At 42.1% G+C, this 13,565-nt stretch overlaps 1 protein-coding gene across 1 annotated transcript in view; it reads left to right on the forward strand.

Moving 5' to 3' along the window:
* Positions 1–13,565, forward strand: part of RELL1 (RELT like 1) — a 69,738-nt gene that overhangs the window by 23,500 nt on the left and 32,673 nt on the right. The window contains exons 2-3 of the mRNA XM_045474286.1: positions 9,076–9,300; positions 11,422–11,493. Of these exons, the coding sequence (XP_045330242.1) occupies positions 9,076–9,300; positions 11,422–11,493 (297 nt within the window). The remainder of the gene's footprint in view (positions 1–9,075; positions 9,301–11,421; positions 11,494–13,565) is intronic.

Genomic DNA, 13,565 nt, shown 5'->3' on the forward strand with positions numbered 1-13,565 from the left:
TCTCAGATTTGGTTTTGCTATGAAGTGAAGCATAAAAGTTTTTGTTCTCAGGGCTTTTTGGATTTTGCCTGATGGACACAACAGGGTCAGCTTGTGTTTTTTTATCTCCAGTCACGCTTTGCGGATGGGGCTGGAGAAGGTTGGGAACGTGGAGAGCCATGGAGAACCATTGGCTCCAGCTCATAATTTTTCAGCTGAGCAGACTGAGGTCCACAGAGGTAAAGCGACTTGCTCAGATCACAGAGGTAGCCAGTGGCAAAGCTGAATGAAGAAAAACCCTTTTAGGGAAATGTACATCTATTGATCTTAGTAATCTAGACCAAAAATAGACTGCTCTTGGGCACCGTGATTTGAATCTTCACTAAAAACAAAGTAGGGCGTGTGTGTGTTTAAAAGTGATTTTCCAGCCAGGCTTTGTGTGGGTTATCTATATACTGGCCAGTGCCTTTTCCATCACTGAGCTGTCAGGTCACCCTGCTGGGAAACCCTAGATTCTGAGAATGTGTACCCTTTCCTGATAAAAAGGGAAGGATACCTATCAGAACCATCAAAATGTCCCTTGGTTGGAGCAAAGCTGCTTGGGAGAGGTCACAAGGACCTCCTTATCTGTAGTCTCTGGTTATTAGCTTTGTCTTCCCCATTGTTTAGCAACCTCTAGCAATGCCCACTGGGTTTGAGGAATGCCATTTCCAGGCTTCTCAGCTCCTCTGACCACTGAGGTCAGTTGGAAATACAAGTATTATTTAGAAACAAGCTAAAAAGCTGCTTTTGATTTTGGGAATTGACTTGGAGCCATTTCTTCAGAGCTCTTCCTCAGTTCCTTGCCATCTGCAGGCTTTTTTTTTTTTTTTTTTTTTTTTTTTTAAATCACGTCTTCTTTTGTGACCTTCTTAATGAGATGTTGGCAAGTCACAATACATAGTGGGTCCTCAAAATGCAATGAAGAAACCAAACCTGGCTGGGTCTAGGAAAAATCCAAAGGATTTTGATAAACACTGGCTTTTGTTAAACATTTTTTTACTTGCGATGTTGCTGAAGGGAATCACATTCCTCATTGAGAGCCAAGAACTCCCTGCTTCGGTGGGCTTGCTGTGTGCAGGACAAACTCCAGATGAGGCGATGGGCTTCTTTTTGAAGAGGCTGAGTGGACCTGGGTTTTGTGGCCTGGGTCAGATTTTGGAGTAGGGAGGGAGGTCAGAGATGGGGACAAAAAGCAGTTTCGTATTTGTCCATTAGTGCTGGGCATTTTTAAAACCTATCCTACTTCCTGCTGCGATAATTGGAAACCACGGTTTTGAAGTTTGGGAAGTCTTTACTCTAAGTTGTGAAATAGCAGAGCAAACCAGCATTTAGCATTTTGACAGAGACGTAGCTAAATGATAAAATATTGTTGAAAGAGAACTAATTAAAATATACCTTACACACACGCATTTGTACTTGGATGGTGCCCAGTTACATATAGGCGCGGTTTTATGTATGTGGAGACCCAGGCTTCCAGAAGGTAAGAGGAAACAATATAAAGGCAAGCAGCATCCAGACGGACTGGTTTGAATTGAGGCACGGCCACCAAGTAGCGGGGTGACCTTGGGATGGTTGCTGTACGTTTCTGTGCCTCCTTTCCCCATCTGTAATTTGGGGATAGACCTCTATGCCCTAAGTTTGTCGTGAAGATTTCATGCTTAGCTTAGCGTTGGCTCCTAAATCCTCTGTAAATGTGGTAGTTATTGTTGTCAGTGGTAACAGAGAAATAAACCACTCTGAGCCACACTTCCATCTCTTCTGAAACACCATCTCCCCCAAAACCGTTCTCTTCCTAGTTTACTATGGCTCTGTATGCTTTTGGTTCTGACTCTGATCACTGGTCTGTTACTGTGCTGGGCTTTCCAGCTTGTGTGGACCTTTCCACATGGGTTAGCCTTGCTGGAGATTTGGGGTGCTCCTCTCGGCTGTGCCCTGAGTGCCTGTGCACAGCCCTCTCCTGTTCCTCTCCTGTTCGCTCAGTCTCTCCGCCAGGCCCACCTGCTGCCCCCAGATCTCAACAGATGTCATCTCTTCCTATTTATTCTGAGAGAAAATGGAGGTGTCATGCACCTTGTGCCCTCAATTTCCTTCAGCCCACTGTTGAGGTCTCTAACTCACAGACCCCCTGATTCAGGAAGAAGTGAAGTTTTTTTCCCCCTATTCCAGGATTTAATCTGTCTGCCTATGGAAATCTCCTCAAGGCTGTCAGTCCTTATTCCCTCTCAGTCTCTTCCTTTTGCCCTTTTCGTATGTAAATACATTGGTTTCAGCCGCTTAAAAACAAAACAAAACTCCAAACAGAAATTTCTTCCTCTCACCCTAAAGGTGAACTACCCTACCCTTTTTGTGCTTCTACCGGGCTTTTAGAAGGGGTACATTGAGCTCAGTCTCTCTTCTTCAACCCAGGAAATCGAGTCTTACATTCTGGTCTACTGAAAAACTGCTGTCCAAGGCCACGAAAATCTATTTTCCTTCCAATTTAATTTATTTTTTCATTGTATGTATGTATTTATTTATTTTGGGATTTTGAAGTTTACTTCAAGAAACTACAGAAAAACAGGAAATAAAGTACAAGGAGAAAGTTTAAAAAATTCCAAGCAGCTTCTTAAATTAGAAACTAATGGTTTCCCATGAGTCCTTAGAAACTTCTATGTTGCCTGACTTGTCTGAGTTCTCAATTCTTTTTCTAAAGAGTCTTCTCAGGTTGTTTGTTTCTTGTTTCTTTTTTTAAAGTGTGTTAAGGACATTTAACATGAGATCAGCCCTCTTAACAAAGTTTTAAGTGCATGATACAGTATTGTTAACAGCAGGCACAATGCTGTGCTGCAGGATGGAAACATTATACCCATTCAATAGGCGCTACCCATTTTCTCCTCCCCCCACTCCAGACAATCACCATTCTACTCTCTGTTTCTATAAATTTGACTATTTTAGATTGCTCATAAAGTGGAATTATGCAGTGTTTGTCCTTCTGTGACTGGCTTTTTTCACTTACGTACATTTTTTCACTAATGCCCTCCTGGACCATTTATACTGTTGTCTATGGCAGGATTTCCTTTTTTTAAAATTTTTTTTAATGTTTATTTGTGGGGGGGAGAGAGAGAGAGAGAGAGAGAGGAGGGGGGGAGGGAGCAGAGAGAGAGCAAGACACAGAATCTGAAGCAGGCTCTAGGCTCTGAGCTGTCAGCACAGAGCCCGACATGGGGCTCGAACTCACAGATCGTGAGATCATGACCCGAGCTGAAGTCAGACGCTTAACCAACTGAGCCACCCAGGCGCCCCTGGATTTCCTTCTTTTTTAAGGCCAAAAGGGATTTGGTTGTATATGTACACCGTCTTTTCTTTATCTATTTAGCCATCGGTGAACACTTAAGTTGATTCCATATCTTGGCTATTGTAAATAATACTTGCAGTGAATATGGGAAGCAGTTATCTCTTTAAGATCCTGATTTCAGTCCTTTTGGGTAAATAGGATAAGTTGGACTGCTGGATCATATGGTAGCTCTATTTTTAACTTTTTGAGGAACTTATTGTTTTACATAGTGGCTGCACCAATTTTCCATTTCCTTCCTATTTTAGTTGCTCTCTCTTGCAGCTTCTGACCTTGCTGACTGCTCATTCCTTTTGGAAACTCTATCCTCTGTTCTAGGGTAGAACCCTGGGTTCTCTCCCTCAGCTTCCTCATGGAGTGGATCCGGTTTCTCACTGGATATTTCCGTCCGGTTGTCCCCATGTTCAAAACTGAACTCGTGATAGCGTCCTCTCCATGCCGAGTATATTAGTGTTCTTGGGCTGCTGTCGCAAAGTACCACAAACTGGGTGGCTTAAAAAAGAGCCTCACACTTCTGGAGGCTGGAATTCCAAGATCAAGACCGGCAGAGTTGCTTCCTTCTGAGGGCTGTGAAGAAGAATCTATTTCATGCCTCTCTCCTAGCTTCTGGTGGTTTCATGGAAGTCTTTGGCCTTTAGAAGCAACACCCCATCTCTGCCTGTATCTCCACATTGTGTTTTCGCTTTGTACCTGGCTCCACATTTCTCCTTTGATAAGGACATGTGGGATTTGAGTCCACTCTAATGACCTCATTTTAATTTGATTACCTTTGTAAAGACCCTTATTTTAATAAGGCCACATTCTGAGGTACTTGGGATACTTCAACATTTGAATTGGGAGGGAGGTAAAATTCAACACATCACACCAAGCAAGCTTCCTTTTCTTTAAAGTTATTTCCCATCTTGATGAATGACATCAATGTCCACCATGTTATGAAGCAGAAACTTGGGCATCATCCTTATCGATTCACTTGCCCTTGTATGAACTTGGGATTCAGAGCTTGTAGAACTTGAAGGCAAAGTTTTGGAAGAGGAACCTTCATAGCATCCAACAGTTTCCCAGAGGGGTCTGTGATTCCCAAATGGCTGACCACCTGTTTTGTATCTTTTTTTTTTTTTTTTTTCTAAGGTGTCTACCACTTTAGTACAAAAGGAATACATACATATGAATTTTAGAAAATTATAGATAAGTATAAAAATAAAATTTAAAATTATTCTATTATTCAGTTACCTGAAATCACTTAATATTTTGGTCATTGCTTTGTACATTTTATGCCTTCTTGCATTTTTAAAAAACTAGTTGGACCATACTGTATGTAAGATGTTGAATCAAGCCTTTTATATTCAACATTGTATCTTAAGTGTTTTCTCATGTCTTCATGAAATCTTTATAGTTTTAAATGATGCATATTATTCCATCAAATGGGTGGATAATGATTGATTTAGATATTTTCTTACTATCCCATGATCAAAATTCATATTGTTGCCATTTTTTGTTTTATAGAGAGTGTGGCAACCACTTTTGCTATTCACTTAGATTCAAATAATTTGTTTGTAATTCAGATATGACTCAGCTGGGGAGAAAGAGAAAGATGGTCAATGTCTCTAAACAAGTCTTTAGTGTAAACTGAAGGAAAACTAAATTTGCCTAAGTTAACAATGTTTTAAGGCATTATTTGTGAATAGTTACTTTGTAATTTTAAAGTTATTTTTATTGAATTGCTATGGTAGGTCACAGTAGATTCTCAAGTCAACTGCTTTTTAGCAGTTCTTTGTAGTCTATAACAGGGCTGTCCAACAGAACTTTTGGAGATGATGAAAATGTTCTTAAAATTTTTTTAATGTTTATTTATTTACTTTTGAGAGAGAGAGCACAAGCAACAGAGGGACAAAGAGCAGGAGACACAGAATCCAAAGCAGGTTCTGAGCTGTCAGCACAGAGCCTGACGTGGGGCTCAAACTCACAAACCATGAGATCATGACCTGAGCTGAAGTCTGATGCTTAACCGACAGAGCCACCTGGGGGCCCCGAAAATGTTTTTTATCTGACCTGCCCAGTATGGTAGCAATTACTACTCATGTGACTACTGAACGCTTAGAATGTGATTAATGCAACTGAAGAACCGGATTTTTAATTTTACATCATTTTTATTGGCTTACATTTAAAATTTTTATTTTTGAAAGTGAGAGAGAAAAAGAGCATGCGTGTGAATGAGGGAGGGGCAGAGAGAGAGAGAGAGAGAGAGAGAGAGAGAGAGAGAGAGAGTATCCAAGCAGGCTCCATGCTGTCAAGTGCAGAGCTCAACGCAGGGTTCCATCTCACAAACCATGGATCATGACCTCAGCAGAAGTCAAGAGTCAGACGCTTAACCAACTGAGCCACCCAGGCGCCTCTTAATTGACTTAAATTTAAATAGCTACTTGTGGCTAGTGGCCACCATATTGGATAGTACAGTTCTATCAAGGTGGTGAGTAAACACTTTTACAATGCGTACCTCTTCCTAAACACTCTTCTAAGTGCTTTACATATTAATATATTTAATCCTTATGATGACTCCATGAAGTAGTCTTCTAGTTTCTATTTGGTGTATAACAATTTACCTCAAAGCTTTGTGGCTCAAAACAACAGTCACTCATTTTGCTTAGAAATCTACAACTTGTCAGGATTCAGAAACAGCTCATGTTTGTTCCATGCATCACTAGCTGGGGCTCTCGGGTCTACTTCTAAGATACTCAGTTACAGAGTTGGCAAGTTGATGACTGTTATTGGTTTCTTTTCTTGAGGAACCTTCGGTTTCTGCACGGCATGGTGATTAGTTTCCAAAAGCAAGTGCCCCAAGAGACAGGAGGTGGAAACCGACAAAGTATCACTCCAACATATTCTATTGATCAGGCAAACCTCAGAGTATATATTCAAGGGTAGGAGGTACAGACTTCTCGGTTGGAGCAGTACCAAAGGATTTGGGGCCATGTTTTAAAATCATCCTAGAAAGATATAATCATTTTGATTTTATTTAATAATGAGGCAACTGAACATAGAACAATGAAGTAACTTGCCCAAGGTGACATGCCTAATAGATGGTGAAGCTGTTATTCATGTCGGGCGTTCTGACCTTGGAACCCCAGTGCTATATTGCGTCTCTCTGTAATTCATGTTTCACTAATTTAGATTCATATCTTCTTCAGTTTTCCCATGGTAGAATAATTACGAGATTAAGTGACTGATACTTGTTTGTAAATCACAGACTCTAAATAATGTAGTATTTGCAAGGGTTTGCTACATACCAAATGGATGATAAAGACACATTCTCAACCCCCTGATTCAGGAGGAGCTGTTGGCTCCAATTCTGAGCCCCTCCGCTTTTGTCCCTATTCCTACTGCCCTCCAAAGAGAATTGGTTGTCACTTCCAGATTGAAACAGACCATGATTCTGAGTAAAACTCTCTCGGTCTTAGCATGTTGCCTGCTTCACCTATTCCTGTTACATGGAATATATGTTACTAAAAAGGAATTAATAGGGACACCTGGATGCCTCAGTCGGTTAAGCGTCCGACTCTTTATTTTGGCTCAGGTCACTTATCTTGTGGTTTCATGGGTCTGAGTCCCATTTCGGACTCTGTGCTGATAGCACAGAGCCTGCTTGGGATTCCCCTGCTTTCTCTCTCTCTCAAAATAAATAAATAAACTTAAAAAAAGGAATTTTTAAATAAGACTTAGAATTATAAAAGGAGTTAAAGAAATGTTTCTGTTTTTTACTGAAAGGCTGGTAGTTAAATCCTGATTTAGATGATATATTTGTGCATGTTTAAGGAAGTGTGTGTGTGCATGTACTTCCATTTATTTGTTCATTCATTTATTATATTGATTCCTGGAAGTTAAATCAGAAAAAAACATAGGTTATCCCCAATTCTAGGGATTGTCTGATAAAATAATGAAAGCAGCCTTTTACAAACCTAAGAAACCAGCAATTTCCTTTCATGTTCAAAGGTAATGGATATTTCCATGTGAAAGATTGATAGCCCTTTGTGTGGCCTCTGGTTTGCAAATTGGGCTTCTGTTTGCTGCAATAATGCAATGTGGTTATTTCACACCTGATATTTGTCCCATTCAATCATTGCCACATGGATTCTTTTTTATCAAAACACTCTTTGAGAGAGCTTATAATTAAGTGTATTTAGTTTTCCAATTTCTGAGTTTCTTTTCTGTTTTTTTCTTTTTTAATTTTTTTAAGGCAGAGGGAGAGAGAGAGAGAGAGAGAGAGAATGAGAATGAATGAATCCCAAGGAGGCCCCACACTGTCAGTGCAGAGCCTGATGCAAGGCTCAAGTTCACAAATCACGAGATCATGACCTGAGCCAAAATCAAGAATTGGATGCTTAACCAACTGAGCCACCCTGGCATCCTCCTATTTCTGGGTTTCTTAAGCAGCACTGTGAATCTCCCTGATGTAGAGAACTTCATTTTAGCACTTCAGAATCTGAGTATTCCAAATAACGAGCCTTCATTTCAATCAAATCTCACATTTCCCTTTACTTCTCATCCTACCTGACCCCCTCCTTCGTTTCATAATTCTCTTCTCATTTTGTGTCTGTGAGCTGGTTTTCTGTGTAATTTGCTCTTTCTCTGGTATCTTCTTCATTGGCCATGTCTCATGACTGCACCAGGCTCTCTGCCTCTCACTGTCCTTCATAGAGGAGATTCAGATCCCCATGCGCATGGACCTCTTGGGAGCCTACGTGTGGTATCCCTTTAGGCTTGGATGTCTGCCACCTCTGGTAATAAGTCCACATGATGCTTTGACATGGCCACAGGCCAAGGCCACAGGTCCTTTTCTCTGAAAGATGCCTCCTTCCCAGCCGCCCTGTTTTTGTTGTCATAAAACAGGTCCCTGCTGTTATTCTTTCTTCTGTTTACCCATGTGTATGCCTTCCACGGCATTTCTCTCAACCTGTGACCTGCCCATGTGTTTTGTTTAGGGACTGATGCCATTCTGGATTTTTCTCTTTTGCATATTTTAGGTCTGTCAGCTTACTAAACCGTTCTAGAACATAAGCTCCGTGAGGACAAGGATCTTTGTTTTACTCAGTGATATATCACACGCGCCTAGCATGGTGACTGCCGTAGTTGAGCATTTAGTATGTTGTCAAAATGGTTCGAAATGTTTTACGTGGATAATTTATTTCACCTTCATAACACCCTAGAAGGGTGGGACGCTTCTGTTAGTATGCCTGTTTCACGAGAAACTGAGGCATGGAGATGCTAAGTTATTGCCCAGTGTCACCCAGCTGCTAGGTGGTACAGCCAGGACTTGAACCCGGGTCTCCTGGGTCCATGCTCTTAACCACTAAGCACCCCGCTATAATGCCACCGAACGATAGCGTGTTTGCTTTGTGCTTATGTTTCACCGGAACTCTGTACATGCTTTCTGCCCTTGTGTGGGTGCTGCCACAGCTGAAGAAGCACACACTAGCTTGGGAGGTTTTGAAAGAAATTCCCAGGGTGGGACCTAGTTTATGAGGAGCAGGGACAGGAAGGGGACTCAGACTTTGAGCCAAGCCCGTGAACACCTCAGCCTGTGTTCTGTGCTGCCAGACCCACCAGTCTCCGCGTGGCCCACGGTTTGGGGAGGAGACTCGGATTTAACGTGAACGTTCCCCAGTGTTGTCAGGTTTTTCTTGCCTCCGACAGACATCTGACGTGGCCGTGTGTATTTCTTCCTGTAGACAATGGTGGCAGCCGCACGCTGCACTCCAAAACGGAGACGACACCGTCGCCCACTAACAATACTGGCAATGGACACCCAGAGTATATCGCATATGCGCTCGTCCCTGTGTTCTTTATCATGGGTCTCTTCGGCGTCCTCATCTGCCACCTGCTCAAGAAGAAAGGCTATCGTTGTACAACAGAGGCCGAGCAAGATGTGGAAGAGGAAAAGGTTGAAAAGATAGGTAAATACCTGCATTCTCTTTATGGAGATGTGGATAGGGACGATTTTTTTTTTTTACGATTTTATTTTATTTTTAATCTCTACACCTAGTGTGGGGCTCGAACCCACCACTCTGAGATCAAGAGTCGCATGCTGTACTGACTGAGCCAGCCAGGTGCCCCAAGTGGGGGCAATTTTGAAATAAGTAACCAGTCATATGTATTTTCCATCTCTATGAGGCAAAATGGTCCATCTTCAGAGTAGGTGGTATGGCGGAGTGTCCGTGTAGATTTTGTAGTAACCCCACCTAGAGCTTGAAACCTGCCTGTCCTTTACAAAACACCTACCAGCTCATTTCTTGTGACCTTGGGCAAGTCACATATGCTCTAAATCCCTACTATGTATAATTTAACTAGAATTTAATCTTAGTTAATTTCATGCCAATTTAACTTAATTTAAATGAGGGCAGTGATCTCCACTTTGTAGGATTATTGTGGAATTTAGAGAGATGATGCATTTCGTATTTGGCACATAAGCCCACTCAGTAAATATGAATCCTTACTATTATTATTAAAAGAGATTCTAATAAGGATAATGTGAAATATAAATAGCTCTCACCACTTGTATGGTATTACTCTTGCTGGGGGAATTCGATCTTAAATCTGTGTGACTGAAATTTATATTTATTAAGTAAAATAATTGTGTCAACAGTGCGATAAAAGTGTGGCAAGAAATGGTGCCTTAGATTAACTTGAGGATAGTTTACCTTTTCCTCTTAACGTGGACTGTTAGGCAGTGTTCAGAAAAACCCAAGAGAATGAGATTTTCTTTCTTCATAGATGTTTTTTTTCAACCATCCTTCAGGGACGTTTCCAGATTTGGAGTTGGGGAGTAGTAGCTAACCTTCCTTATCCCTTTCAGCTCCTTAAAGGTCAGTTTTTGCAGAGGGGGACATTTGGAGTAGGTCACCTTTCGAGAAAGTCCAAAGGGCGGACTGGGGAGAGCTTCCTCATTCCTTGCCAGCCTGCTGGCCTGTTGGTTTTTCCCACCCCCACTGACCTTTGAGGCAGAGAGAGAACCCGGTTGCAGGATGAGTCATGTGTAGCTGTGAGCAAACCAAAGCTGAGTGTTTGTCAATAGAAAGCAAGCCTCCTCCTCCCCTCCTTCAAAGATGCTCTGTAGGCCGGCTTAGCAGGTCAACATTTGCACCGTCCGGCCAGACGTGTGTTTTCACAGAGGGGGAAGCCGACTATGGAGGGAGAAGACACCTTCCCAGGTACACGAGTAGGACACTGCACACCTTGATTCGTTCTCTGTGAACTAAGATGGTGTATTTCAACCCTCCTTTTTCCTTCCTCCCTGAAATTACACAGTTTCAGAGTGAAGGTTTGATTTTTCTTCAAACACTGTCACATATACAGAGTCTCATAAAGTTAACGGTTTGTGGGCAAATAACCACGGCTGAAATTTAGGTCAGTTGCAAGTGTATTTAAAAGAAAGGAGAGGCTTATAAACATGGATGAATAATTGCCCCAAAAGAAATTCATACTCTAAATTAATGTAGTACACCTGCAATTAAAAGAAAATCCAAGGCGGGGGGTGCCTGGGTGGCTCAGTTGGTTAAGTGTCAGACTCTTGATATCGGCTCACGTTGTGATCTGCAGTTGTGAGATTGAGCTCCGCGTCACACACTGCACTGAGCATGGGGTCTGCTTCGGATTCTGTGTCTCCCTCTCTCTCTGTCCCTCCCCTACTCGCTTGCATGCAAAATAAATAAATAAACTTAAAAAAAATCCAAGGAGACTTTTTTCTTTTAATTAACTATCTTCTTCCCATTTCCCCTAAGGGTTTAAGGAAATGATGAGAGAGAAATATAGTAGTAATGACTGATACAGATGCATGAAAGTGAGTGGGTGTTTGGACTTGGGAAGACAGTTGATGGATAATTCTGGTACTCGTTATGTCTGTTATATATGCCAAGGAAATCACCATGGACTGTGCCCCAGGCAGTTTGGGGCTGAAGGAAGAAAGCCTAGATCCTTAGTGCCACGGCAAGAGCTTTCTTGAGACTGTTCAGTGAGGTGTCATGGAATCCACAGAAGTGACCAATTTAACCCATACCCTCCTCTGCCTTCTCTTTCAGAGTTGAATGACAGTGTAAATGAAAACAGTGACACCGTTGGGCAGATTGTTCGCTACATCATGAAAAATGAAGGTATGGATGTTTTAGTGTTCCAGAACAATTCGATATTCGTATGTGTTATTGAAAACTTGCTTCAGAGAGTCAGAATTTGTATGAACTTTCCTGTCAATATTTCTGGTCATTGGCAGCACCTTTTACCTAAGCTCATTAATCCATTAAGCTTTCAGGTTATCCAACCATGAAGTTTCACGTAAGTGTGTTTTCAGAGAGCCAGTGGGTGTGAGTAGTGCATAAAGCCCGCCCTGGAGGCTCACCTTCTAGTCCTGGCCTCACTTTGATTTGAGGGAAGTCACATTACCTCATGGAGTCTCCATTTCCACCTGTTTTTAAAAGGAGGATAATAAATAATATTTATATGGTAACATTGTTGTGACATCCTGCATATAAAATGCTTATTAGTATAGTAGGCGCTCAAACATCGTCTGTTCCCTTCTTTTTTTTTTTTTTGTATTAAAAAAAACTGTGGTAAAATAGACAAAATATAAAAAGTTACCATTAAAGGTACAGTTCAGTAGCCTTAAGTACATTCATAATGATGTAAGCCATCACTACTGCCTTGTTCCAGAATGTTTCCATCATCCCAAACTGAAACTCTGTACCCATTAAACAGTCACCGTCCACACCCCACCGCCCTCCCCCGGCCACCCTCCGGCAACCTCTCTGCTTCTGTCTCCATGGATTTGCCTCTTCTGGGATCTATTCTCAAGTGTTCCAATTTTTAAAAAGTTTAACCTTTGTGGACATAAGCAATTTCCCCCCTCGGAAATGTGCTCTTAACTTCTCTCTTCTGAAGTGGAGGATGAATTGAATCTTGATTTAATAAATCAGGGTTCTTGTTCAGAACACTGGTTATGATTTCTGTAGGATACCATTACAGGGGTGCACAGGGTGAGGCTCTCAGTGACTTTTGGGGCATGTGGAACTCGTTGGCCACATCTCCAATAGCTGCAGATTGCCGTACTTTGAGTTCTCACAAGAATCGAAAAGAAAACCTCTTCCTTGGGCTCTGTCCTGGCTCCAGTCACAGCGGTGCTGTAGGGCACACCGATGCAGCCGAGCCATTCGTCCAAAGGGGAAACTAGCCGTACTGCTAAGTAGATGCTGCTGCTCTGCCTCCAGCCCTTCCTTGGGGAGCCCCACCCCCACAGCCTCACTGTCAAGCAGAGCACCTGCCCGGCACCTCTAAGCCTTTTGACTTAGAGAAACAGCAGTTTCAGCTGGTTCCGCATCATTTTCATTATTCTTTACAGTGTGCTTTTCGTATGTAATCTCATTTAATCCTCACACTATCCCTCTAAAGTGGGTATTGTTTTTCTTAAAATGTTTATTTATTTGAGATAGAGAGAGAGAGAGAGAGAAAAGAGCATGAGTGGGGGAGGGGCAGAGAGAGAAAGAAAGAATCCCAAGCAGACCCCACACTGTTATAGTGCAGAGCCCGACTCGGGGCTGGACCCCACGACCATGAGATCGTGACCTGAGCCAGAATTAAGAGTCAGATACTTAACTGGCTGAGCCACTGAGGCACCTCTAAAATTAGTGTTGTTGTATCCATTTTACGGGTGCAGAAACGAAGGCTCCAAGTAGTTGAGTTCACGTGGTCAGTGAACAGCTTAGCCCTAGCTGGGTCTCTTTCAACTACACAGCATTACCTCTCCTCTCTTTAATTTGTGGTTTCAGTTTCTACAGGATGTAAAACTGCATAATCAATCTTATTAGAATGGCATTTAAAGTAAGAACAAAAATGACCAGAATACTTGGATTTTGATCTCTGCCTTCCAGAGACCTTCCTTCAGGGAACGATATTTGGTGATGTTATTCATTAATACCCAATGGTGCACATTTCTACATAAGAAATCATTTTTAATTTGCACAAGAAATAAACAAATATGTTCTTGGCGTGGAAACTTCAGGCCAACGGAGGTACACACAGTGAGGCATGGCGTGCCTTGTGCATTGGAAACTACCTCACATGGCTTTGGGATCTTGGGGGCCTTTGGGACTGGGGCTTCTGAGAGCTGGGGCAGCTGCTAAATTAGTTAGTATGGGATGTGGTGGGACTGACTGTTGGATCAGAAATAAATAAA

Source organism: Leopardus geoffroyi, chromosome B1 (assembly GCF_018350155.1).
Source record: "Leopardus geoffroyi isolate Oge1 chromosome B1, O.geoffroyi_Oge1_pat1.0, whole genome shotgun sequence".
Lineage (NCBI taxonomy): Eukaryota > Metazoa > Chordata > Mammalia > Carnivora > Felidae > Leopardus > Leopardus geoffroyi.